Source organism: Schistocerca americana, chromosome X, assembly GCF_021461395.2.
Source record: "Schistocerca americana isolate TAMUIC-IGC-003095 chromosome X, iqSchAmer2.1, whole genome shotgun sequence".
Lineage (NCBI taxonomy): Eukaryota > Metazoa > Arthropoda > Insecta > Orthoptera > Acrididae > Schistocerca > Schistocerca americana.
Genome location: NC_060130.1, coordinates 519,322,061 through 519,349,617, shown reverse-complemented (window position 1 = coordinate 519,349,617; position 27,557 = coordinate 519,322,061). Strand labels below are relative to the sequence as shown.

At 38.6% G+C, this 27,557-nt stretch overlaps 1 protein-coding gene across 3 annotated transcripts in view; it reads left to right on the top strand.

The window, feature by feature from the left end:
• LOC124556481 (transcriptional adapter 1-like) overlaps positions 1-27,557 on the top strand; it is a 174,692-nt gene that overhangs the window by 111,658 nt on the left and 35,477 nt on the right. For all 3 annotated transcript variants that reach the window (XM_047130437.1, XM_047130435.1, XM_047130436.1), the window contains 2 exons: positions 11,560-11,711; positions 22,677-22,839. In XM_047130437.1, coding sequence (XP_046986393.1) covers positions 11,560-11,711; positions 22,677-22,839 — 315 coding nt within the window. The remainder of the gene's footprint in view (positions 1-11,559; positions 11,712-22,676; positions 22,840-27,557) is intronic.

Below are 27,557 nucleotides of genomic sequence, written 5' to 3'. Positions count from 1 at the left end.
TTTTCCGTTCTGCTTTAGTTTTCTGTAGATGGTAATTTTCTTGCATGGTTAGGAGGTGTTTTTTATTGTTGATTCTAATAATTTTCATGTCATCTTCTCTAGTGGTTGGTTTGTGGTCATGTTCTCTTAGGTGTTCTGCAAATGTGGAGTGGTTTGTCCTATATTTCCAACCTCTCTTGTGTTTTTTGTATCTGACATCAAATGTTCTACCTGTTTGTTCTATGTATCTGCCTTCACAAGTGTTACACTGTAGTTGATATATACCTGCTTTCTGGTATGTGTTTCTGTATTCTGTCAGTTTTGGGGTGTATTTTTGTATAGAATTGTCTGTTGTGTATGCTATGTTTATTCCCTGTCTTTTGAAAATGTTGTTGATTTTATGGGTTCGTTTGTGTTTGTATGTCATTGTGTGCCACCTTGTGTTTTCTTTCATCATTTACTGATTATCCTGTGTAGTTGTTATGGGACTGCCTGTTTTTGTTTGGTTCTGTCATGCTGTTGTCTGTGGTCTGGTGCTTTCTGCTTTTATTTTACTTTTAATTTTGTTCTTTAGCTTTGTGACTGTATTATTATTGTAACCATTGTTTTGTGCTATCTGCATTATTATGCCTAGTTCTTTTTGGTAGCTTTCTTTGGTGAGTGGCACTGTGTCGAGTCTATGGAGCATGTGTCGATGTGCTGCTTGCTTTTATGAGTATGGGTGGTTCGAGGATTGGGGACTGATAATGTCCGTTGCCATGAGTTTACGGTAAATTTCAAACATATGCTTATTGTTTTGTTTTTTGATTGTTATATCCAGAAAGTTAATTTGGTTGTTCTGTTCTCTTTTAATTGTGAATTTTATATTGTTATGTATCTCGTTGATGTCAGTATGTAGCTTTTCAATTTTTGTTTGTGGTTCATCTATTAAGCTACTGTTTTTGTGAAAATGATCTGTTCAAATTGGCTTACAAAAATATTTGCTAAGGCTCCTGAAACTGGGGACCCCATTGGTAATCCATCTTCTTGTAAATAAAATTCGTTATTGAATTGGAAGTACTTTTGTTCTGTTATGAGCTTTATTAATGTGCATATTTCCGTAATCAGCTTATCGGGAAGTTGATTATAAGTTGTCAGGTTCTTATCTAAGATTTCTATTGTTTCTAGTACTGGTATGTTGGAATACATGCTTTCTATATCAAATGAGAGGAGTGTTGCTATGTCTGGGATTTTTATACCTTTTATTTGTTGTATTAGCAGTGTAGGGGTTTAATGGTTCTGTCTTCTTGTACTTTGAAATTTTCAGACTAATTTTAACATGTATACTGCAAGCTTGTAAATGGCGTATTTTCTGAAATCTGGTATTGGCCTTACAGGAAGATTCGGTTTGTGGATGTTTGGTTGGCTTCAGAGGACAGGTGTAGTGGGATTGATCTGTGTCAACTTTGTTTTCTCTGTTTTATCCAGTATCATGTCAATATTTTTCAATGTTTTTTACTTTTGTCTGGAATCTGTTTGGTAGGTCTGATTTTAATTTTGTAATGTTATTTTGTGTAATGAATTCTTGTGTTTTTTCGATGTATTGTTCTTTGTCTATCAGTACTACTGCATTCTCCTTGTCTGCTTTTGAAATGATAACATTTTCATTTTGAAGTTTTCTCCAAAGTTGTCGAGTGTTGGCGATTCTGTGTTTTTGTTGTTTTTGTGTTGTTGTGTTTCTATACTGGTTATTATATTCTGGATTTCTTTTTTACTAGTTCTCTAGTTATTCCAATGTTGACACTGCCATTTTCATTCCTATCTTCCCTTGTCAAAACACATTCTGCTTCTATAATTAGATTTTCTAATTAATCTTCATCTATTTCTGAATTTACATTGTATTTTAATCCTTTCTCCAACAGCTGTCTTTCTTTACTGTTTAACTGTGTGTCAGTAAGGTTCTTTAATCTTGGGTAGAATTTGTGTGTGTAAAGGTATTGTGTTGTGACTGGAGTTTTTTGAGTTGGTTGGTCTTTCTTCTATGAACTGTTTCCATTCTTTGTACAGCAGTTTTTGTGTGCTTTTCGACCTTGTTGACCAGATGGGAGACATCAACAAGATACATAGAAATATAAAATTCACAGTTGAAAGAGAACAGAATGACCAAATTAACTTTCTGGATATAACAATCAAAAAACAAAACAATAAGCACATGTTTGAAATTTACCGTAAACTCATGGCAACGGACATTATCAGTCCCCAATCCTCGAACCACCCACACTCACAAAAGCAAGCAGCACTTCAACTCATGCTCCATAGACTCTACAGTGTCATTCACCAAAGAAAGCTACCAAAAAGAACTGGGCAAAATAATGCAGATAGCACAAAATAATGGTTACAATAATAATACAGTCACAAAGCTAAAGAACAAAATTAAAAGTAAAATAAAAGCAGAAAGCACCAGACCACAGACAACAGCGTGACAGAACCAAACAAAAACAGGCAGTCCCATAACAACTACACAGGATAATCAGTAAATGATGAAAGAAAACACAAGGTGGCACACAATGACATACAAACACAAACGAACCCATAAAATCAACAACATTTTCAAAAGACAGGGAATAAACATAGCATACACAACAGACAATTCTATACAAAAATACACCCCAAAACTGACAGAATACAGAAACACATACCAGAAAGCAGGTATATATCAACTACAGTGTAACACTTGTGAAGGCAGATACATAGAACAAACAGGTATTACATTTGATGTCAGTGCAAAGAACACATGAGAGCTTGGAAATATGGGACAAACCACTCCACATTTTCAGAATACCTAAGAGAACATGACCACAACCCAACCACTAGAGAAGATGACATGAAAATAATTAGAATCAACAGTAAAAAACACCTCCTAACCCTGCAAGAAAATTACCATCTACAGAAAACTAAAGCAGAAAGGAAAACCTTGTTGAATGATCAAGTACACATGCCAAGCAATTCATTATTTACACTAATAGATAAAATAATAGAATAACGCTCCCAAAGATGAGTTATATTATAATACTACCCAATATAATAATAATACCACCCAGCATCTTTGCACTTGCTTATCCACGAACCCTTCCACCAAATACTGATATGGAAAGTCAAATCAGCTGTAACCTAAGCATTCAACGACTCGCTAACAACTAGTACAACACCATACAATTCAAACCACCAACCCCCCCTCCCCCCCCCCCCAAAAAAAAGAATGTCTTCAGATCTCTCTCTCTCTCTCTCTCTCTCTCTCTCTCTCTCTCTCTCTCTCTCTCTCTCTCTCTCTCTCATACGCACACATGGTTTAAACATCATGAATAGAAGTTAGTCTTGAACATATACGTTGTTAGGTTGGCAACAAGTAGGTAAACATGCCAAAGAGGAGGCAACACTATAGAGTTGCAATATTTACGTTGAGAGAAGCAGTGTCCGACAAAATAGTTACATTGAGTGGCAAAAGAACAATAGTACAAAACAAAAAAAACAAAAAAACAAGGGGAAACATGGTGAACAGTGTGAAGGAGGTCAGAACACGAAGTTGTGCTTATATGTCAGTAATGTAGTGGTAGTGCGACCTCCAGTCCAGATGTGAGGAAACGCAGATCAGCAAACCATAAGTAATTACTTTTTTACATTAAAAAATCGTGACGTGAATTGTTTAATAATCTAAAACTAACAAAACTGTGTCGTTGTAGATCCCACTGATGATGTCTTAGAACAAGAAAAGGCAAAATGCGTGTGGGATAAATAAATTAAGAGGCATCAAGAAAGGCAGTTTTATTTACAAAAGTTTTTAAACCCACTTTTTTTACTTTATGATGAGTCACAAAATTCTTTATCTGAACTATTGCTACCCCTTTCTTCGTCAATGACAAATATCTTAGAATAACATGTTGGACACAATGACTTTCATGGTATTATATTGATAAAAGGGCTTTTATTTGTAGAATAATGATCAGACATTATTTCTCAGACCTTTTGTTATATGCTTCTTATGTTTCTTAAAAGAGTGTAAGCAAGACTGGCCAAAAAGATGATGGAATTTCTTTAAGTATTTAATTTCATGGTACTTGCAATTGAGCTAACCTCTGAGCCAACTTGTAAGTAAAACAACACTTTTTCTTCCTTGCTGTAATCTTCAATTAAAGTAATGTCTTTATAAAACACTCCATACACATTTTTGTGGCAAGCTTCTTTAATAAGAACACTGAGACTCCATTTTTAAACTGTACACTTCAAGAGCTCATTGTTAATTGAGTGTGAGTGAACAGATGTTGATGGAAGGAGGAAGACAACTGTACCGGCATGTCTGTGGGCCTGTAGAGATTTGCAGATGCTGTCTGCTACCCTGCTGAAACTTCTTGCAGAAGATTGTTACAACAAATAATCAGCCGTTATTTCAATTTCATGTGTTTTTTTGTGTGTTAAATTATATAATTGTTATACTACTTTAATCCATTAGTCTAGATATTGCAGATATGAAGAAATGTATTTTTGACTCATAATTTTTTCTGTAACTTCCCACTTAATCTCAAAGTTGAACTTTATACTGAAGTTGATATCATAAAGCTCTATCAAGTGTGTAATTTTCAGATTTTTGTCTGGTCTCGTAACAGAGATATTCCATTCCAAAGATAAAGACAGTGTATTATCTTTTTAACTCTAAGGTTCTCACCATTGATACTCTTTAAAATGTAACTATACTGTGTAGTCTAACAGCACATAAAATATTACGGCTGAAAAGTTACTCCTTCTTTGGAGAATGAGTTTTTTTGAATTTGCAACCAATGACTTTGAGCATTAAAAACATATTAAGGAATTTGTTCAGCTAGATGAGCATTTATTGTCCAGTGTATGCTGAACCAAGTGCTTCTTATTTGAAATGTGTGTTACTGAACAGTTTAAAACACTGCAGTTGCTGGTAAATGCAAAAGAATGCTTGCGGACTGAAACAAAAATAACCCCTGTTTCTAACTGATAAACAATAAAAAAATTTTTTAAATGTTTTTAAGCCCACTAAACATTAGGGAATTCACACAGCGAATATCAATTTTTTCTGAGATGGTCGAGCAATCGATTATTTTTTTACTGGACCACTTGGTATGGAATGTCCCGAATGTTTTAGTCCCCTTATCTTTGTTCCAAATGTGGGAACAGTTCTTACTCATCATTATAATACTTGACATTGCTGAAAGTGAATTATTCCTGTTAATTGTAGCATTCCAAAACAGTTAATCAGAATATCCACGGGTATGCTGCCAGTCTATAGTGTCCAACGGGCACAATATTTCGGCGATCATACATGTCGCCATTATCAGGTGAACTGACGGACTGAGCTCCTGTGAACGTGCCGGCACGGAGATCCGTACGCTATGGCTGCTCAGAGGGAACTGGGTTCGGTCGCGGCGGCGGCCGATTTAAATACCCTCCGCCCGCGTCGCGCTCCCTCCGCAGTCCGCGCCCCGCGCCACGGTCGCGCGGTGGAACAGATTGCGACGGCGTCTGAGATGACGTCGGTGTGATGGCTCTGTCCGCCGTGGTCGTCACAACTATACGTTTGCTCGATTTACTCTTGATTAACCCGATCGCTGGTTCCCAAGTCTTGCTAAGATTATAGCCACAGTCACGGTTTATGAGGTCGTCATTGGTGCGAATTTCGATGGCCTCTCTAACAACGCTGTCTCAGTATCTCGACGTCTGTACCAGAATCCTCGTGCGGTCATACTCCATTGCATGATTTTCCGACAAACAATGTTCAGCGACCGCCGACTTGCTCGGATACATCAGTCGAGTGTGCCTCTGGTGTTCACGGCATCGATCCTCGACGGTACGCATCGTCTGACCAATATACAACTTGCCACATTGACTCGGAATCTGGTACATGCCGGCCTTCCTCAAACCGAGGTCATCTTTGGCACTCCCCACCAGTGCACGAGTTTTATTTGGAGGACAAAACACAGTTCCGACCCGGTGTTTCTTCAGAATGCGAGCGATTTTCCCCGAGAGTGCGCCTGTGTATGGAATAAATGCAGTGCCTACCTCCTCCCTCGTGACTTCATCCATCTCAACAGGTTGTGCTGCAGTGGTTGGGCAAAGAGCACGTTGAATCTGCCACTCTGAGTACCCATTTTTTCTTGAAATACAGTTCTCAGATGTTCCAATTCCTGGGGTAGACTCTCTGTCTGCACACAACCTGTTGAGATGGATCAAGTCACGAGGGAGGAGGTAGGCACTGCATTTATTCCATACACAGGCGCACTCTCGGGGAAAATCGCCCGCATTCTGAAGAAAGGTACTGGGACAGCGTTGTTAGAGAGGCCATCGAAATTCGCACCAATGACGACCTCATAAACCATGACTGTGGCTATAATCTTAGCAAGGCTTGGGAACCAGCGATCGGGTTAATCAAGAGTAAATCGAGCAAACGTATAGTTGTGACGACCACGGCGGACAGAGCCATCACACCGACGTCATCTCAGACGCCGTCGCAATCTGTTCCACCGCGCGACCGTGGCGCGGGTCGCGGACGGCGGAAGGAGCGCGACGCGGGCGGAGGGTATTTAAATCGGCCGCCGCCGCAGCCGAACCCAGTTCCACTGAGCAGCCATAGCGTACGGATCTCTGTGCCGGCACGTTCACAGGAGCTCAGTCCGTCAGTTCACCTGATGATGGCGACATGTATGATCGCCGAAATATTGTGCCCGTTGGACACATTGTAGACCGGCAGCATACCCGTGGATATTTTGATTATCAAATACGCCGGGAGAAACTCAAGAATCACATTCCAAAACAGTGTTTAAATCCATGTAAATTATATATATGGATGTATGTTCAACATATCCTCCTAAACCAGTGGACCTTTTTCAACCGAACTTGGTACACCTGTCTCTTACTGTCTTGGAAGAATCACTGTGGGGGTAGGAACCACCCACCTATCAAGGGGGTAGAGGTGGGGTGAAAAAGCAGTGAAGCCCACGGCATGCGAATGCCAATACTTTAGTCATCCAACATTTGAGAATGACAGTACTTGGTGACTTGCAGAAAACTTAACACACAATTTCAAACATTTATGACACTCTTTCTCACTGACAACCCCACAAAATGATGACTGGAAGAAAAGTTTATCGCATATCACATTTTCAAAGTTCATGCAGTAAAACTGCCGCATGAGCATGACGTTTTAATTTATTACCCTTTTACTGCTAACTGTATTCTTGACACATTTTGCGGACAATATTCACATACACCACTGATTCTACCAGAAAAATTACATTATTGTACGACACTTAGTTCAGTAGATATGATGTCATAAGCACTTAGAGGTGTGAAAACCTGGTGCATCATGCAAGACATTTAAATTTATTTCTTCATTGCTATTAACTCTATTTGCAACACTTTTTGCATACAGTATGCACATCTGTTGCTGAATGTATGTACAAAAATGTATCATTGTATGATACATAATTCAGAAGATGTGACATTAAATACTGAGAGGCATGAAAAACTGCTGCAACACGCAGGATGTTTAAATTCATTACTTTGTTGCCACTAATGCTTTTCAGAACACATTTCGCAGACAGTATGAACATATGCCGCTGAATGTATCTAGAAAAAGACATCATTGTGTGACAGATAGTTCAGAAAAGATGAAATCAGAAACACTGAAATGCATGAAAAACTGCCACATCATGCATGACATTTTAATGTATTACTTCTTTACTACTAACTTAATTCACAACACATATCACAGACAGTAGCCACATATGACACAGGATGTACCTGCTAAATTATATCATTGTGCAATAACACAGGATATACCTGCTAAATTATATCATTGTGTAGCATGTAGTTCTGGAGATACAATGTCATAAACCTTGAGCTGCATGAAGATGAAACCATAGTGCAAAATTTGCTGGACGTACTGATGATATATGTACATATGAAATATGTAACTTATATGTGAAATGTATGTGATATGTGTGTGTGCGGGTAAAGCCACGGGAGAAAGCTCATCCTAAACCCCTGGAATGATTTAAATCAAATTTTAATCAAATTTGGTCCATGTAGTAGATACAGTCTGGAAAGAAATACTCTAGAGGTAAGAACCAGCAGACTTATATTGGGGTGAGTGTGATAATGTGGAAAGAGAAAGGAGTGGGGGGAGGAGGTGGACTGTCAGTGAGGGGGAAGGGGGAGATAGGCACAGATAGGAGGAGGAGGAGCTGGACAGAGATAGGGAAGGAGTAAATGGGTGGAGAGAGAGGGGGGGGGGGAGTGGAAATGGACAGTGAGAGAGGAGAGGAGGAGATGGACAGAGCCAGAGAAGGGGGGAAGGAGGAAGAGATAAACAGATGGGGGAGGAGGAAATTGTCAGAGAAAGGAAAGAGGAGGAGATGAACAAAGGGAAGGGAGAGGAGGGCATGGACATACAATGGAAAGGGGAGGAGATGAACAGGGAGAGTGGAGGAGAGAGGAAGAAGGAGATGGACGGAGGGAGGAGGAGCCAGATGGTCATAAAGAGGGTGGAGGAGGAGATGGACAGAGAGGATGTGGAGGAGGAGATGGAGAGGGGAAAGGAGGAGATGGTGTAATAGAACAGTGGAATAAATATATAGCTGGGCAACACTGGGTACTCAGCTAGTTTGCAAATAAAATGTTGTCCAAAGTAAGAGAAATGTTACAAACACCATACATCCAACTCAGATCTCATCCACATTTCACATTCTGTGGACCACTGATAGGTGCTTAATGTCATCTTTCATTTTCTACAGAAATTAGAGAGTGGTATATAAAATGTAAATTCCTTTACAAGCTATCAAAAATGTTCTCCTTGTAAGGAGTTTGAAATCTTATAAGCCACTGAACAGAGATAGATGTAAAAGAGTAGATTTTGTTGCAAGAGTGTGTATTTGTTGTTTACCAACATTTGGGTCAACTAATTGGAAAAACAAGAGTGCAGGTAATTTTTTACTGTACATCATAGTTATTTCATACATTTGAAAATGTAAGGATTTGTATATTGTTGAGACAAATCCTGAGGAACCAATCATCCAATAAAGTAAGTTGTGACCTGTGGTAACAGTTAATAAATAGCCTTTCAAAGAGGTGGAGAGAGTATTTTTTTGTCAGTCCAAAAAAAAAAAAAAAAAAAAATTCTCATGTTCTCTGTTGCAAAATACTTTCTTTCACTTTTACTGTTAGTTATGGATACATATGCTATTACTTTTTACTGCTTCCGCATACTTATAAGGATAGTTGCCAGATTGCGTTCATTGTACAGCTATTTAACTACAGTTTTGACTTATGATCTAAGTACAAATTTTGTAGTGCACATAGTATATATATTCTGCAAAATATTGAAAGATCCACTATTACGCTCCCCAAGATAAATGTAGCAATAGCTTGAGTCAGTTCCTGTGTTTTGATACAGAAGCTATAATACGTATGACTAAGGCCAAAAGAACATTGTTTTTCCTTTTTGACTAGGTAAATTAATTATGGATCACTGCTTATTTGGTTTGAAATGAACTCCTTTGTTAAACGAAAATGACTGAATTTAGTACATATGTAAGTTTATTATTAAAAGCAAGTTTTCTTGGATTAATTTAAGTCTAACTACTTGGAAACACCTTAGAATAGATAAATGTTAATGGTCCATGCATTAGTAACCATCTTCATTTCTGAAGCAAGATGTGCTAGATTTCTTGGTATATAAACAAAAGGTGAGTGATGTATAAAAACTCCATAGAAAAATTAAGAGTAGTGAACTTCCACAATTGTTGGGAAATAAAACACGTTGTCAGCAAATAGCTACCAAATTGTGAAGTCACAGTGTAAAAGAACTTCGTGCAAATGTCTGTAGTAGTCTGCATGCTCGATCCACTTAAAAAAAAGAGAGAGAGAGAGAGAGAGAGAGAGAGAGAGAGAGGAAATACATAATTAGTACCTTGTGCTTGGATTGATAATTAATTTTTGAGCATATTAGAAAATATTTTGGTCAGGCATAGATTATTATATTAACTTGCTTTTACAGAGTTTCTATTAAATGATTTAACTCGTTTGCATCCAAAAAAGCAGCTCCAAAATATATTTTGTCCATTGATATAGTTCAATGTAAAACACAAGGAGCTTTCTGCAACATTACAATTTCGGTGTACACCTTCAGTATTGTGCATCCAGTTGTTCAGTAGATCATTATTCAGGATACGCGAACATAATACATGCAACAAACTTCTTTGTTTCATTCCTATGATGACAAATTTACCAAGATGCGTAAGGCATTTTTTGGGAATCTGAATTTCATTTGCAGTTCACAATATTTAGGCATTGTCATGAATCTTGGTTGTAATATATTTATATAAAATGTAGTGACAAACTAAAATCGGTGTACCAAAACTCAGCTATGTCACCTGTGGTTAAATTCACTGTCTGTGAAAGGAAAATATGACATTTGTAAATACATTTAGTTATTAGCATGGTGTATTCAGAATAAGGGAAGCAAATGATGACATGAAGTCATTATTAATGAAGTGATAAATCACCCTTTGCCATTTTTAGAGTTAGATTCATACCAGAATTATAATATACAAATTGAAACTCATCACAGTTGTGTATTGTCACTCTCATCTTTAAATGTATCAAGAAGATCTTCGAAAAATGATACTGGGGATGCTAATTTTATTGTTGACTTTGTGATTAAGCATTGGTTAATTCTGGACACTGAGTTAATTAGATGAGGTGTCCAAGTTCATTCCCAGTTCCTCTGATCTTGAGTGAGCAGTAAACAGGCATATACGGTGGCATATTATCACCTTTAAAGCCCACACCATTATTAGGGATCAACAAATTTGTTACATGAGATATTTACATGTTGTCATTGTCAGAAACTCACTCTGTGGTGAAATTTTTTGGGCACAATAGAACATATTATACTGATACACAAACTATTAGCTAGCTTCATTGTTTGTATGAGGCCCAGATATGGGGTGACATTTGTTACTTTAGGTGCTCTCCAGGTATGACCAATTTCTATTTGGAATATTAGCAAAAATAATTCATCATTTGGCATTCACTTTCAGTTTTATACAGTGTATACCATGAAATGTAAACCAATCTTTTCGTGGTATCTTTTCATGGTCAGTAAAACCTTTAAATAAGTAAATTTCTCACAGACACTGTAATTAAATGTTTTGGAACAATTTTTTTCCCTTTGAATACCTGTTAATTCTCTGTATGTGAGTGCTTGTTAATGAATTACAATGCACTAGATATTGATATACTAATTTGGTATTGACATACTAATTTGATTATAAGATAGATAACAATAAGATGATAAAATGTTGGTTCACTGATACTAACTGAAAAATTAGTATCCCTTTAGAAAAAGTTCGCAGAAATTTTGTTCAGTATGTATATTTAGAATAGGTGATGATTTTGTCAATATATGTATGCATGTGAATGTGTTTGTAACATGCATGCTTCTTTCTTTTACACCTACCTTTTGTCATACATAAATTAGATAAGTTCGCAAACTGATCCATTTCATCTAAATTTCAGGCATTGCTGCGCAACATTATATTTGCAACGATTTGTCGCAGAAAATCCTTTCATGTTCTTGATAGTCGTTCTCCATATGGTGTTAATAAACCATATATTAACAAATGGCTCAGGAGGAAGCTGGATAAACCTCTTAGGTGTAATGTTTTAAGGTAAATACATTGATTGTAGTGTTTTATGGTAAATACATTAATAATAATAACAAGAATGCAAATGCTTAGAATAGTTAAATCTTCCAGGAAGAGGGTCACTATGAAACTTTTGCAATGCCAGTAGGTGAATAGAAAGGACACCGCACAATTTTGATTAGTTTATTTTCTCTGAAGTACTCACCACAAATAACTTTTGCATTCTTGTAAACTAATTTTGGAAACAATTTTCCACTCATCTTCTTTCAGTGTTGTGAGCTAAAAACTTTTGTGAGGCTTATTAGCTTCTTCAGGACTGGTGAATCAATTTTCATGCAGGTGCTTATTATCACTGTCGCAAATAGAAATAATCTTATGGGGCTAGGCCACAACTCTAAGGTAGATGAGCTACAAGTTTGACTTCAGTGGAGCTATATGATAACACTGAGTATGTTACATTCTCACAATGCAGTATCATCCCTTGCAGTCTTGTGCGTGGCTGCTTTTCCCCAAACTACTAGAAAAATTTTTGGTGGTAAACCACTGTGTATCTATTCACAGTGGCAGCCTTTCGTCCTCACCTTTGACAGACACAAGTATCTTGTTCAGACCGATAAAATCACATTTCACCTTTAGTGATAATGTCAGGAATAGTTGTAGAGTTACTTTCATGGAATCTGCCCTACATTTCTTCACAGTTTGACATACATGTCCTCCTGCTTATCTATCAAAGAGCGAGATACCTACTGGAATGACAATTTCTTGATTTGAAGAAAATCACGCTGGATTTCAGTCATAGCTAGTGAGCCAGTTTTTGGTGTTACTTAGATGTCCTTAAATGTCTCTCTGTAGCTCATTTTAATCATTTTCCCTACAGTGGTGATGTTTTTTTCCATCATTGCTGTCATCATATATCCACTCCTTCAATGAAGACTAGTGTGTGTGTGTGTGTGTGTGTGTGTGGTGTGTGTGTGTGTGTAGTGGAAAACTTTCTAAAAGTGCATTCTAAGTGTTGGCTGTCAAATATGCTTCACCTGAGTTGAAATTGTAAAAATGCACCACAGTGAAGTGTTCACTTCCCACCTTCGTTTGGATGTCATCAGTTCCATAGAGGCAGGAACAGTCACAGCACTTTCAGTGACAATAATAAACCAGGTTAGATGAAACTTTAAAGGCTATTTGTGCAAAAAACTGTGGTCAGCTGTGCTTCTAGAAAGTGAAATAGTGAAGTGTGACAAAAGGTTTCTCAAAACTTTCCTAGTGACCTTCAGTTGCTGTATGTGCAGAAATTCAATTTTAGATATCATGGATATCAATCACTCAATCTAAAGGCAGATGTTTTATTCATAAATATATATGGCAAATAATATTCTGATTGCTTGGTAATTACAGAAGTCATCTCTTTCAGTTTCAAATGCTATTCAGAAATGGAAGAAGAAAATATTAGTATACAATCGGAGGGGTTACCAGTATTTAGTAACTATAATGGAATTTGCATCAGAGAAAAGAATAATCTATATAGAGTAAGCTATTATGCTCAGTGCTCTGTGGTGCAGAAGAGGAGTCAACTTACTAATTACTGAAATGGGAACTATTGGAGCAGTGCTGACAGACAAATAGATTAGAAAACAGACAGGGAAGAAAAGTTGCTCCATCAGACCAGAACAGACAGACATAAGGACTTTGAAGTAAATTGATAGATATTGTGGAAGTAAATTGACTGATATTGTGATCCCATTTTCAGGGAACTGTTAATAATTCACAGAGGAGAGTGGATACCTTGGCATATTCCAAAATTCTTTACTACTTTCAAAATCTGATTTGTGAACACAGAGTAATTTGTGTCACAGTATGTTAAACAGCTGTGGTTACAAGTTTAAGCCTAAAAGGTCAGGTGTAGAAAGGTGATACCCTTGAAATACTTAAAATGACGAGAAATACTACTCTACTGACTGCAGAACCCCAGAACCTGAATGGAGGTGTCAGTGTACTCCCATCTTCTCCAACACAGCTTCCCCTATATAAGGAAAAGTCTCAGGAAAGACTAAGAGTGAAAAGAGGCTTCAGTACTTGTCTGCACCTAGTGGAACGTCTATAGTTGATGACTTATCACAAAAATAAGCTGAGCTGTGTACAATTCTGGAGACACTGGAACAGATGATGTGATGTGCCACTGAGGGAAAAGATTTATCATATGGTCCTATCCCGTTAGTACCAAGCAACTATTGCAAAAGATTTTTGTAGAAGAGAGAAGATGTCAAACATCCAGTACTCTTTTTTTTTTACGCACAATTGCAGTGGTATAGTGGTATGTGTTGTAATCCAGGGTAACAAACAAGTAAATGTAGCAGTCAAAGAAATCTGCAGGGAACACAGTGGCGCTCCATTTTTGGCTGTCATATCTTTAATGAATTGGAAACTTGTGTGAGCAGGAGGGGAAGTGGCTGGAAAAGAGGGACTCTTGGCTGCAATCAGTAAAACAAAGTGTCTAGCCTTCTTGTACCTTTATGGTCTCCAGCTGCTCTACACAGGGCGCTGCTTGCATGTCGTTTTACACACTAATAAGAAGAATCGTCAGTTTTCTGGGCTTGTGCTGTACATATCACTGCATGTTACATTTTGAGTCCTTATTATAGGGACCTCTTATCTGAAATGGGAACTTGGCCGATTTTAGATGAAAATGACACAAAATTCAAAATGTTTTGTGTTTTCTAAACTCCCGTCTAAACTTTTAGGTTGAATCAAGTGCCCACTTTCCCATTCCTCTCTCCACCCTTATGTCCAAGACTCTTGTTCATAACAGAAGGAAAAGAAAGAGGCAGGTTTCACAGTTAGATGACTCCCAGATTGCTCCCAATTTTAATTTATAAGGATATCTTCTGGTGACTTTACTTATCACAGTTCACTTTGCCAATAGCATAATGAAGCATAGGTGGCTATGTTGGTGAAAAACACATAACTGTTCTTAGTTATTTCCACACATCTCATCTACGTTCTTCTGAAATTGTGACAAATTGGTTTTTAACAGTAACAATATGCTGAAGCTGCATAATACCGCAAAACCAATTTAGTTTTAAAGGCCTCACCAGTCTCTTAATGCCAATTCTCCATCCCTGTTTGCTTTTGTCAGATATTGCTATGGACCTCTTGTACCTTTATGGTCTCCAGCTGCTCTACACAGGGCGCTGCTTGCATGTCGTTTTACACACTAATAAGAAGAATCGTCAGTTTTCTGGGCTTGTGCTGTACATATCACTGCATGTTACATTTTGAGTCCTTATTATAGGGACCTCTTATCTGAAATGGGAACTTGGCCGATTTTAGATGAAAATGACACAAAATTCAAAATGTTTTGTGTTTTCTAAACTCCCGTCTAAACTTTTAGGTTGAATCAAGTGCCCACTTTCCCATTCCTCTCTCCACCCTTATGTCCAAGACTCTTGTTCATAACAGAAGGAAAAGAAAGAGGCAGGTTTCACAGTTAGATGACTCCCAGATTGCTCCCAATTTTAATTTATAAGGATATCTTCTGGTGACTTTACTTATCACAGTTCACTTTGCCAATAGCATAATGAAGCATAGGTGGCTATGTTGGTGAAAAACACATAACTGTTCTTAGTTATTTCCACACATCTCATCTACGTTCTTCTGAAATTGTGACAAATTGGTTTTTAACAGTAACAATATGCTGAAGCTGCATAATACCGCAAAACCAATTTAGTTTTAAAGGCCTCACCAGTCTCTTAATGCCAATTCTCCATCCCTGTTTGCTTTTGTCAGATATTGCTATGGACAGTGCATATAATGAGTCACAAAATTGAAATGTTGTATTCCTGTCAGTAGATCTGTGCCTCCAAAGTGGAAACTTTGAAGCTTTTCTCCACAGTTGGTGTGTTACTCTGTTTTCCTGCCTGTCCATGCACACATTACTTATCACAAATTTTTGGCGATTTATCATTCCTGTTGCATATTTTTCTGCACCATTTGAGATGTGAGAGGAAACATGACAAGTGGCACCTATGTTTATAGCCCAGCTTCCAGAAAATGGTTTCAGATGGTCCTAGTTGACACTAATTTTGCAAATTAGTCCTAATTTCTGCAGTGGTTTCCGTGTGATCGGCAATGGCTGCTCATATTTGGTAAACAGTCCAGGCATGACTCTGTCTGCTTCTGCCATCTGCAACCAGTGTGAGAAACACGTGCTCTTTCCTTGTACTGTTGACACCATTCCCAACATACAGCTGACACATCATAAAGAATGTATTAAACAATTATTTGGAAGGCCTACAATATGACGCCATTGAATTTCAGTTAACAGGAACAGCACAAATTGTGCCTCTCAGCAGTGCCTTGGTATGTCTGCAATGTTTTCTAACCCAGTGTTATTGTCATAAAAACAGATTAGTCTTTCAGAAAGTCCAGTGCAGCTGTTTTTGGGTCAGCAATTTCTTAGACATTAGGTGAGTCCTACTCTGTCCTCAACATAATGCTTTGAAACATTAACTTTAGTGCCCACTATCCGTGTCCCATGCAAATATGGTACAGTAAAACTCCTCTTTTACACTTTTCAACTGACTTTTAAAAAATGATGTCAATTGTGGGAAATGTAGATGGTGGGAAGTTACTTTTGAAGTACATACAAAAGTTTTTACATTTTACGATCACATTAGTAGCTCATACTATTTTATGAAGAAAAAAAAAATCCAGAATTCTTGTTCGTAACAATTTCGCATGGTGAATTCTTTCTATCTGGCTTTCTGTTTCATAAATAAACTCAAAAATTTTGGTGCCTACATAAAAATTTTAGCATTAGTCCAAAAGCAATTACAACACCGGGACATATGTTACATATATACATATGGCATCAAACTGTAGACAAGAAGTATATCTATAATTAGTTTATAAAATTTGCTACATTGTATGCTAAATATGACATTTTAAGAAAAATATGCAAAACATGGGATAGTAGTTGGCAACAGATCATTTTGACTGTTTATGTAATATGACACACCCAGAATTACATTCTACAAATTTCATCACGAGGTTAAATGTATGTAGATACAAGACAACATAGTAAAATATAATTCTGTACTTCATAATATAGAATGGAATGTGCAGTTAAATGTTAATTATGCTGTAAGGTACCATGCTAACAAACACCTTGGAAATCGGGACATGCTGAATGAAGTACCAAAAATGTGTGACAGTTATGATAGTATTAAATGTTTGTGCTTTGCTATTAGTTCCGAACCTGACCACCACTTCAGAAATTGCTACATATTCCAAAAACAGCAGCATGCCGTACACCACATGATAACATCTCCCTGCAAATCAGATTGCAGAGTGGCCCACCATGCAGCAGTCCAAACCCATGGGCTTTGCTGGTCTGACACACCTCATTCCATGTTAAATAGCTCTGTGCTGGCTCAGCCTCAGCCAATACCACTTTGACTATTAAATGCTTTGGCCCCACCCAACAGCAGTGGATGGGCTGCATTGTACACACTGGCAAATATGCATACTGCACTCAGGATGGTGGTGCACTAGTACAGCTGTGGTCAGACTTGCAGCTGGTTGGATGTGGCCAAGTTTACATTCAAGGTGGATGTGCATTGCGCACACAGCCAACTTTAGCCATCTGTCTTGTCTGGCCAGTATTTTGTCATGCAAACAGCGATCAGCCATTGACCTCACTGCGACCAAAGTTGTATGCAGTTGCAAGGAACAGTGTGTATGCTATACTGCCAGTGTGTGGCCAGCCATCAATGCGATTCCAGTGGTGTGGATTTTTTACATTTGATTTTTTGTTGATGTGTTGCTGTAGAAGGATCTTTCTGTCATCATGGACTTTGATACAGAAAAAAATATTATATAATTTAGGAAGATGTCTGCTCCAGGGAGTTTGTCATCCAAAGGACATGTAGTAGACAAGAACCAGCAAAAGAAAACGTGATAGAAAATGACTGATGTTTGGTGGAAGTGGATGTACAAATCCACAGGAACAAAACACACCTTTTTTAAATTTTATTAACACAACATCTACATTTAATTCAGAAAATGTTATCCAACTGACGTGGCAGAGCACCTTTATCTACAAAGTAATTGGTAAATACGTTTCTGTAGTGTGAACTGGGTCTATGACTATATTCATTGTGGAATACCCTCTCATGAATTGAAAGATACTAGTATAGGGTATCAGTAAGTGGTACACCATCTCTGGTTCATACATAGTTTTGTAGAATACAACATGCCATAACAGTCTCTACAGTGATATTGTCTACATTCAGGGGCTTGTGAAATATCCTCCACTTACATGCCACCATCTGCCACAGACACTCAGCTAAACATCTTGTTCAAGAATGATGATAGTTCAGCACTGTTTGTTTCACAAAAAAAAGTAACAACCATTCCCTTTGTAGAGGGGATTGCAACATAAGGATGTACCCATTATGTTTTCTCCTTTCATTTCGGCTCACAATTCCACAGCTGTCACCATAACCCCCAACATGTGATGACTGAAATGCAGCCAATTCGCTGCCAGACATGCCACCAGTTACAGCTCTGGTTGTAGAAGCTGTGGCCACAGCCAGCCATAGGTCCATTTGACATACTTTTTTATTCCTGAATATCTTGACTGAATTTGTTACATAAATATTAAGTGACCACAGTGAGTGTGTGATGAAGACTTTACTTGTTACTGACATAACAAGATATTGGACTTTTAGTTCTAATGATAAGTCATTACACTCAAAATTCATTATCACAAGTGATCAAGGCACTTGTGAATAAAACAAGTCATTTTCTAAATACTAAACAGGATTGTCTGACATTGAAATAAAACTGCCAGTATCATCCTTGCTGCTCAGTAGTAATTTGTATGTAATGTGAGTTTTATTTCTCTTCAGTAAATTAAAAGTAATTTTAAAGGAAGTGTAGGTAAGTCAAATGTACACAACGAAATGTACAATAAACAAAAAAAATTTACAGCTACAAACAATGTAAAATGAAACTTTGTGTGCAAAAAGGGTTTCAGGATATTTTTTCACTCACTTGTCTCTGTTACAATTACTGTGAATAAAAAGAAGTGCATCAACATTGTCCTGATGTAAAAGTGGTTGTCTTGGTGTTGAGAATGAAACTGGCAGAAATAAAATTTCTTTCATAAGACAAGTTGGGTGATTTTATACGGTATTTTCTGGCACTCTTCTGAAGAACTGAAAAATTTTGTGCAGTCATTCTGCAGCAAGAAACCATATTTTCTTCCATTTTGTAGTTTGGCATTATGTGTGTCTCTAAGTCACCTGTTAGTGTAAGACTGTCATTTACATCTGCCCACAAAGCAAACTTCTTCACTTTCCATGGTAGTGTACTTTTTGTGTAATTTCGTGAAAGAATTGCTTGTTGGTGGCATCTACATGACTCACTCTAATGATTTTTATCCAACTGGAAAAATAGAAAAGCTTTTTAATACAACCACAATGTGAGCCCTAAAGTGAAAAATACTATCAAAAATACAACAATATTCTATTGTTGAAGGAATTTGAACTGTTTCATTGAATTTCAGGACTTCCCCAAAGTCACCCACAGATTATGTTAAATGATCTGATAAAGTATTCCCATATATTTGATTGTTCTTTAGGTGAGGAAACACCAAATCAGACCCTATGAGGTCTGTACTTTCTTCTGTGGCCAATCTTGGTTTTGATTGACAGTTGACAGTTCCATTTGGAAATGGCCACTGGGGACAATAAACATAGCAATAAATATATTGTACGTCTTAACTGTGCCATGACTTCTCACCTTTTTAACTGTGCCATGACTTCTCACCTCATGACTTCTCACCTCTTCTCTTCAGATGTCATTTTTAGATGTTGATATGGTGGCCACAGAATAGTTGCTGGTTCATTGTACCTCTGAACAATTAAATTTTCCACTAAGGCATTTACATAGAAGTCCTATTTAGAGGCTTCTCTGTCTTGAGGTGCCTAAATCAAATGCTGCAATAATGTCATATTCCATGGCAACAGTGTAGGTGATTTCTGATTCCTTGCATCCATGAAAGTCCTCACGTTTCAAAAGGTTTGCTATAAAGTAAATGTTAACATATGAGAATTATGATAATTTGATAGCATACATACCGTGAGAAGAGAAATTAGTTCATTCATCAGTATGCTATTAATTTCTTCAGTTCGGCCTATTTCTCCCTTCTCAGAGGTCAAATCAAAAAAATCCAAACTTGTGCTCCATATCGAATTACGTCATTGTTGGTGGAATGTTAAACCCTAATCTTCCTTCTTCTTCAGAGAGCTTTAATGACACAAGTCAGAATATTGACTGTCTTCTGATTCTAACAGTCAACCCTGTATTCCAGTGAGTATCGCTGGACTTTTCCACTGTTATTGTAAGAGCAGGGAGGCCTTTGTTTGTGTAAATTACAAGTTGAAATGTTATAAATTGTGGACAGTTGATGCCTATCTTGTCCTTATTAAAAGCATTTTGTAGAATTGTATTTTACATAGCACAGGAACAGTTCAATCATGAATAATCACGCAGTGCAGATAACGTCGAGCTTTTAACACTTTGCCCGCATCTCGTGGTCGTGCGGTAGCGTTCTCGCTTCCCACGCCCGGGTTCCCGGGTTCGATTCCCGGCGGGGTCAGGGATTTTCTCTGCCTCGTGATGGCTGGGTGTTGTGTGATGTCCTTAGGTTAGTTAGGTTTAAGTAGTTCTAAGTTCTAGGGGACTGATGACCATAGATGTTAAGTCCCATAGTGCTCAGAGCCATTTTTTTAACACTTTGTGCCATGTACCATGTGGGGATACTTTTCTGTAAGTCACTCCAGTGTTAACTTGTGTCTCAAGATCCAAAAAACATCCATCCCCTACAGTTCCATACAGCACATAGCCACACATTTACCAATAATCATCCCCTGGGCGGGTTTAGGAAGTTGTTTCTTGTCAGCACAAGACACTTGCTTATTAGACACATATGGGCAGCAAGAAATGTGCAAAGTGCCACTTTACCCTTTTCCATGAGTGTAAATTTCTCTCCACAGTGAACAGCAAACAGAACTAACATTTTCCTCATTGCTATCCTTTACAGGCTTAAATACTGCCCAAATTGAACTTTTAAGGTTCATTTCGGGCTTTTACTTCATTTTTTATTGATTTGCTCTTCTTCCTTTGCAAACCATGTTTTCCATCGAAAAAAAGAAGAAAATAAAATGGAAAATTTAGTGATAACATAAATTAGCATACACACGTGTCACTCTAAGCACCGCCCTACTTGCTGTTCAGAGACCTTAGCTCACAATGGCAGTCAGTACTACCACCAGCCTGTAGTGCATGGTGTTTGCATGCAGTCCTGCTCAGCCTGTGCTGTAACATCACGGGCTTGCTTCGTCCAAGACCACTGTAGCTCAGTACAGCCAAAGCCGGTGGTCGGGGGCCCTTGCTGCAAATCACAGTTGATGCATTTTTTTAATGAAATAATATGCCGACAATTCCCATGTCATACATAGTGGTAGTACAAAGTGTTGTCTCCACCCCTCCCTCCTCCTCTCTGCCCTGTGTGCAAGAGATACCACATCTGCGATGGTTCAAAGATAGTTTATATAATAGTTCATATTGTATCTGCAAGAGGTGCTACCATAGCTCATGTTTATTGTTGCTGTTTATTGTTGCCAGCTTTTTTTCTGTTTGGACTAATTCTGATGTTTTATCCCAACCCAAAACTTAGTTCGATAACGCAACTATGAGCAACACTACAGACAGTATAGTTGTTATTAGATTCACAGTATTGAAAACAAAGCACTAGTGACAGAAATTGTTCTAACTTTTAAAGACTTCTACTACTGATTCAGAAGGTGAGAGGCCAGAGCTCAACAGAGTTCATTGTGAAATGTTTCTAGGCACCACATAAAAGCCAAATCCTTTTCAGCATCATTATGTCCCAGTTATATGTTTTTGTTTCTGTATATTAACATTGTTTCATTAGGTATAAAAAGCAGATACTTACAATTATAACACAAAATTTGTTGGGAATTAACATTCTGAACATAGAGAATTTGAAGGAACTGATAGAACATGCCATAAACAGTGGGAAAACATTAATTCCAGGAACATTAAAGGGGGTTATGCATAATTTATATATGTATTTAGAGGTCTTCATTTTCCAATAATTTATTCTTGCCATATGTCCTTTATGCACCATATGGGAGACTTATGAGCATGTCCTAATTGTTTCATACTAATATTTTCATGGGACTGCATTACATACATACTTTGTGCTAAAGAATAAATTGGGAGGTCACTAGTTACAATTTCATTTATTGCGGGGAGTACTGTTGAGTGTCCATAGTGAACAAATGATTCTTCCACTCACATGTTGTGGTATCTGTCAGCTTGTGTTGTTTGTGTGACCTCTGCTTCTTTCTACACCAGCAACCTGGAATTTTGTGTAAGTGTATCATCCTCCTCTCACTTGTGCTGGTCCAGTACTAATGTAGAAAAATAGATTACTAAATTGAGCAGTTATAATATCAGTAGCAACAGGACCTGCAGAAAGATAGTCATAATGGAAGTCATAGTTTTTTTCCCCAAGGAGTTGACATATCTCACTTTCAATGTAAATTTAATTATAGTCTGCAGATTTTTGTAACATTTGGAGTTATGCCAACTTTTAATCTGTCTGTCTCTGTGCCCATTTCTGCATGTTATTGCTGTTATTGGTTTTAAATCAGCAGAACTAGTTTGCTCAGAATGAAATCTTACATAGTTATAAAACCAGTAATCAACACAATGTAATTATATGCCTGTGCTTCAAGTACTTTTTTTTTCTCCAGGTGTAAAGTAATTCTCATTCTTACTGTTCATATTTTGTATTTTACTGGAAGTGTTGAATCAGACGGAGTTAGTGTTTTGCACAGTTAGAGGTGCCTTATTTATGTGATTTGGACACATTTGAAAGACTGAAATATCATATTTTAGGGGAAAGCCTGATGAAAAGGGAGCATCATGCAGCCGACTTAGAATTCTTGGACCAACATACGAAGAAATGGAGCAACGTTATATATTTGAACTCGCATGTTCGTCTCGGCAGCCTCCACCCAACAGGCCAATAAGCTTATATGACCTACTTGAAACAGTGCAGGTTAGTAAAACGTTTTCATCTTTATAATTCTACTATATTGAAAGCTGTGCATTAGCATTCATTTGCATTTAGGCAGGAAGAAGCTGCTGCCAAGTAACAAATGTGCTAAAGAGTGCTGTCAAAAACAAGTTCAGTGTGACTTGTGACTTGACTTCCTGAGAATGATGTACACTACGTGATATGAAGTATCTGGATATATGTGTGTAATGTAGAATTGGCCATTAGATGTCATGAGAGGCAGATACGCCAGTATAAAAGGATGTGGGGAGTATTTTATTGTTAGTAGAGAAAGAGTAACAGCAGAATGGTTGGGTCAGGAGAGCTCAGTGACTTTGAACATGGACTATTCATTGATGTCAGCTGATTAACAAATCTACATTTCAAGCTTCTAAAGCTGCCCAATTTGATTGTTGGTGTGTGACTGTGAAGTGTAAATGTGGAGGAACAACCACAGCTAAACGTAGACCAGCCATATCTCTTATGCTGATTGGCAGGGATCATCAAGCATTGTGGAGGATAGTTGTAATAACTTACATAAAAACAGCAGAAGGAATTACTCATTAGTCCAAAGTACTGCCATCAGTGCAACTAGCACATTCAGTGTAAGGAGCTAAAAAGAATGGGGTGCAATGGTCAAGCAGCAGCTGATCAGCCATACATTTCTGTATCAGTGCTAAACAAAGTTTGAGGTAGTATAGAGAGTGGCATCACTGGACATAGATGACAGGAGGTGAATGATTTGGAATGTGAATCATGCTACAAACTGTAACAATCTGATGGAAGGGTTATGGTTTGATGAATATCTGGAGAACATTATCTGCCATCGTATGTAGTGCCAGCAGTGAAGTATAGAGGAGTTGATGTTACGGTATGGAGTGTTTCTCGTGGTTGTGGTGTGATCCCATTATCGCAAATAAAAAAACACTACATACGGAAGGATATGAACACATTTTACAACATTTTGTACTAAGCAAAGTTGAGGAATGGTTCAGAGACAATGATTGACTGTGTCAGTGTGACAATACTTCCATTCATAATGCTGCACCTGCGAGGCTACATTCTTGAAGTGGGCTGGCCTGCCCAGAGTCGTGATCTGAACCCCATGAAACACTTTTGGGATGAGTACGAATGTCGATTTAACTCCAGACCCGAGCATCCCAACATCATTTTCTCTGGTTTCAGTTCTTGATAAGAAATGAGCTGTCATTGCTATACAGACATTCAGATACCTCACTGAAAGTGTCCCCAGCAGAGTTCAAGACATCATAAAGGTGAAGGGTGGACACACCCAATAATAATGTCCATTAAAGATAGTGTAGTGTAATGTAGTGAAAAAACTTTGAGTTACAAAAATTTACATCACAAGAAACTGCCAACTTATATGCTACCTTATTGCAAATATCCTGTCCATGTTGCAGGGTATTTTAGAGGCCATTCACATAAGAAAAAAAGGATGATTTAGAATTCGTCACCCAGTTGATCAGAGGTTATTGAGGCAGATTACCAACTTTTAACTGATAAGGATAGGGAAGGTAATTAGATGAGTATGTTTCAGAGGAACCATCCTGGCATTTACGTGAATACATTTTGAGAAATCACATAAATCCTAAATATGGATGACTGGATGGTAATTTGGACCCCACACCTCCTGACTATGAGTTGAGTGTCTTAACCACTGTACCAACTTGCTCAGTCTGTTCAGATAAACTTGTATACTGGCAATAATGTTCTGTTATTTGTTTAGTAATGTACAGATGAACATATTGTCCCTTCATGCTAAAATGTTCACAAGCTTCTGTATATTGAACGACGTATCTTATTGTTTCAAATTGGACTCTTTCACTCAGCAGCAGTGGGTGGTGTGACCTGTTTTGAAACTTTGTTGCAGATTGAAACTATGTGTTGGAATGGGACTCAAACTTGGAACCTCACCTTGCATGGGCAATACTCTTACTGATAGGATGTTGCAAATGCTCATTTCCAGGGCTGTTAGTATATAATCAGTTCCCTTTATAATGTGACACACACACACACACACACACACACAAACACAAACACAAACACAAACACAGAGAGAGAGAGAGAGAGAGAGAGAGAGAGAGAGAGAATGGGGTCAAGTTGTGAGTGCAGTGGGTTAGTGGAGATTGAGGCCAGAAGGATTACGGGAGCAAAGAAACTATTGCAAGGATAACTCTCAGCTGTGTAGTTAAAAAAACTGGGATCTGAATAGCAAAGGCTATGATGCAGCCTACATAAAATGCTGTGCAGAAATTGCAAAAAACCTGGTATACAACATGGCTGCCTTCACTGGTGGCCCTGCCTCTGATGATATGGAATGGCATAAGCCGGTAATGGGACTAGAGTAGTTTGTGCTGGGTGGGTGGGGGTTGGGAGTGGGAGTGGCACAGGGGTGGACCAGGATGTTGCATAGGTTGGATGGGCAGCAGAATACCATTTGAGGGGGAGTTCAAAGGATCGTGAGTAGGATGTCCCTTATTTCTGGACATGATGATAGATAGTCAGAGCTCTGGCGAAGGACATGTTCCGGTTACTTCAGTGTGGGTTGATTTGGATGATGATGGGGGCATTCCTTTGCAGATGGTTCTTGGGGGTAGTGGGAGGATGAGGGGTGAGTGAGGATATGGCACGGAAAATCTTCTTATTCACTAGGTTTGGAGGGGGGGGGGGGGGCTGTGCCTGTCTGTTAAGGCCCTTGTGAGACCTTTAGCATACTGAGCAAGGGAGTTTTCGTCACTGCAGATACACCATCCATGAGTGGCCAGGGGCGACAGTTGTCAGAATGCAGGTCCTGGTGGTAGTTAGTGGACTTGAAATGGACAGAGGTTTGGATGGAACCATCAGAGGGGTGTAGGTGAGCAGATGGGAGAAAATATATTGAGGCTGTGGAGAAATGAGTATATATTGTCAGGGCCCTGTGTCCAAATCATGAAGATATCATCAGTGAACCTGAGCCAGACAATTGGTTTGGGTTTTGGGAGGTTAGGAAGGTTTCCTGTACATGACTTGTAAACATATTGGCATAGGAGGGTGCCATGTGGATGCCCATAGCCTTGCAGCAGATTTGTTTATGTATCTTCCCCTCAAAGGAGAAGTAGTTGTGTTGAGGATGTAATTGGCTAGATGAATGAGGAACGAGGTTGTTAATTTGGAGTTGGAAGAATGTTGAGAGAGTTAGTGTTTGATAGCAACAAGGCCATGCGTATGAGGGGTGTTATTGTATAGGTAGTTGGCACTAACAGTGATGATTTGGGATCTAGCTGGTAATAGGGGGCAGGGGGGGGGGGGTAGTGGTGGTTGAGAGAATTGTTGGGTTTGTGGATTTTAGGAAGACTGTAGAAGGTGTGTGTGTGTGTGTGTGTGTGTGTGTGTGTGTGTGTTGGGGGAGGGGGGTGCCATTGGGGTGAGAAGGGAGATGAATTCCGGTGAAAGATCATGGAATGGGATTGAAAGTTATGTTTGTTTGACTTCTGGGATGGGATCACTATGGCAAAGTTTGTAGGTGGAGGAGTCAGACAGTTTGCAGAAGCCTTCTGACAGGTAGTCACTGTAATTCATCACAACAATGGTGGAGCTTTTGTCTGCAGGGAGGATAATTAAATCATGGTCTGTCTAGAGGTATTGAGTGGTGGCTGTTCTTTCTTCTGTTGAGAGTTTTATGTTTGTGGGAAGAGACCTGGGGAAGGATGATGAGGCCAAGTTGGATTTAAACTATTTCTGAATGGTGACCAGGGGCTGGTTAAATGAGGGGGGTGGGGGAGTGGGAAAGTCATGGTTGGATGCTGGTATGAACAGGGAGAGGCAAGGTTCATTGTTAGGATAAGGTTGACTTTGGCTTGAGGGATTCGTAGCAAAGAAGTGTTTCCATTGTAAGGATCAGGAGGAGGAGACTAGATCTTAGCCAAGTCCATTGTGACTGAACTTGAGTGTGGGCTGAAGATGAGGCCATTGTATATGACTGAAGCTTTTTTAGGATTGAGGTTTTTGGTGGATAAGCTGGCAACTGTGTTTTGCTTTTGTTTAGGTTCTGTGTTTATAGAATGTTGGGAGGGAGTGTTGGAGGATGCAACAAATGGAAAATGCCAGCAAGTCATGGTCTGTGTGCTATGAGGTGTTGATTGGTAGGGAGGTGAAGTGGGGGGGGGGGGGAGGGAGGTGCTGGGGATAGGAGAGGTGTTAATGGCTAGTGGTGCTCTGAAGCAAAAATAGGATGTTGATAAATTTGGTAAGTTTTGGAGGTGATGACTGGAGTGCTATTCCAGGTGTTGAAGGGTCGGGGTTTCAATTTAGGAGATGTGGTGCAGGTAGTTGGAATTGCACAGTAACAGTATCTTGTGAAAGGAGCAGAGTTGACTCTGGAATTCCAGCACTATGGAGATTTATTTCTGTAGTGTGTGAGGGTTAGGGACTGGCAGAATCTGAAAATTTGAAGATCATTTTGAAAGGATGGGTGGCATTCAGAGAAGTAATTTTTATTGTTAGACCATTGGGAGACGGAGTGGGGTGGGGGGGGGGGGGGGTGTACCATGGCCTATGCAGCATTTAATGAATGTGATGCGGGCCTGGGTTTTACCTAAGAATAGTGATACTATCTGAACTGATGCAGGTAGATGGAGCAAGATTTCATTTGAGATGGCCAGGGGGAAAAACACACACACACACACACACACACACACACACACACACACACACACACACAC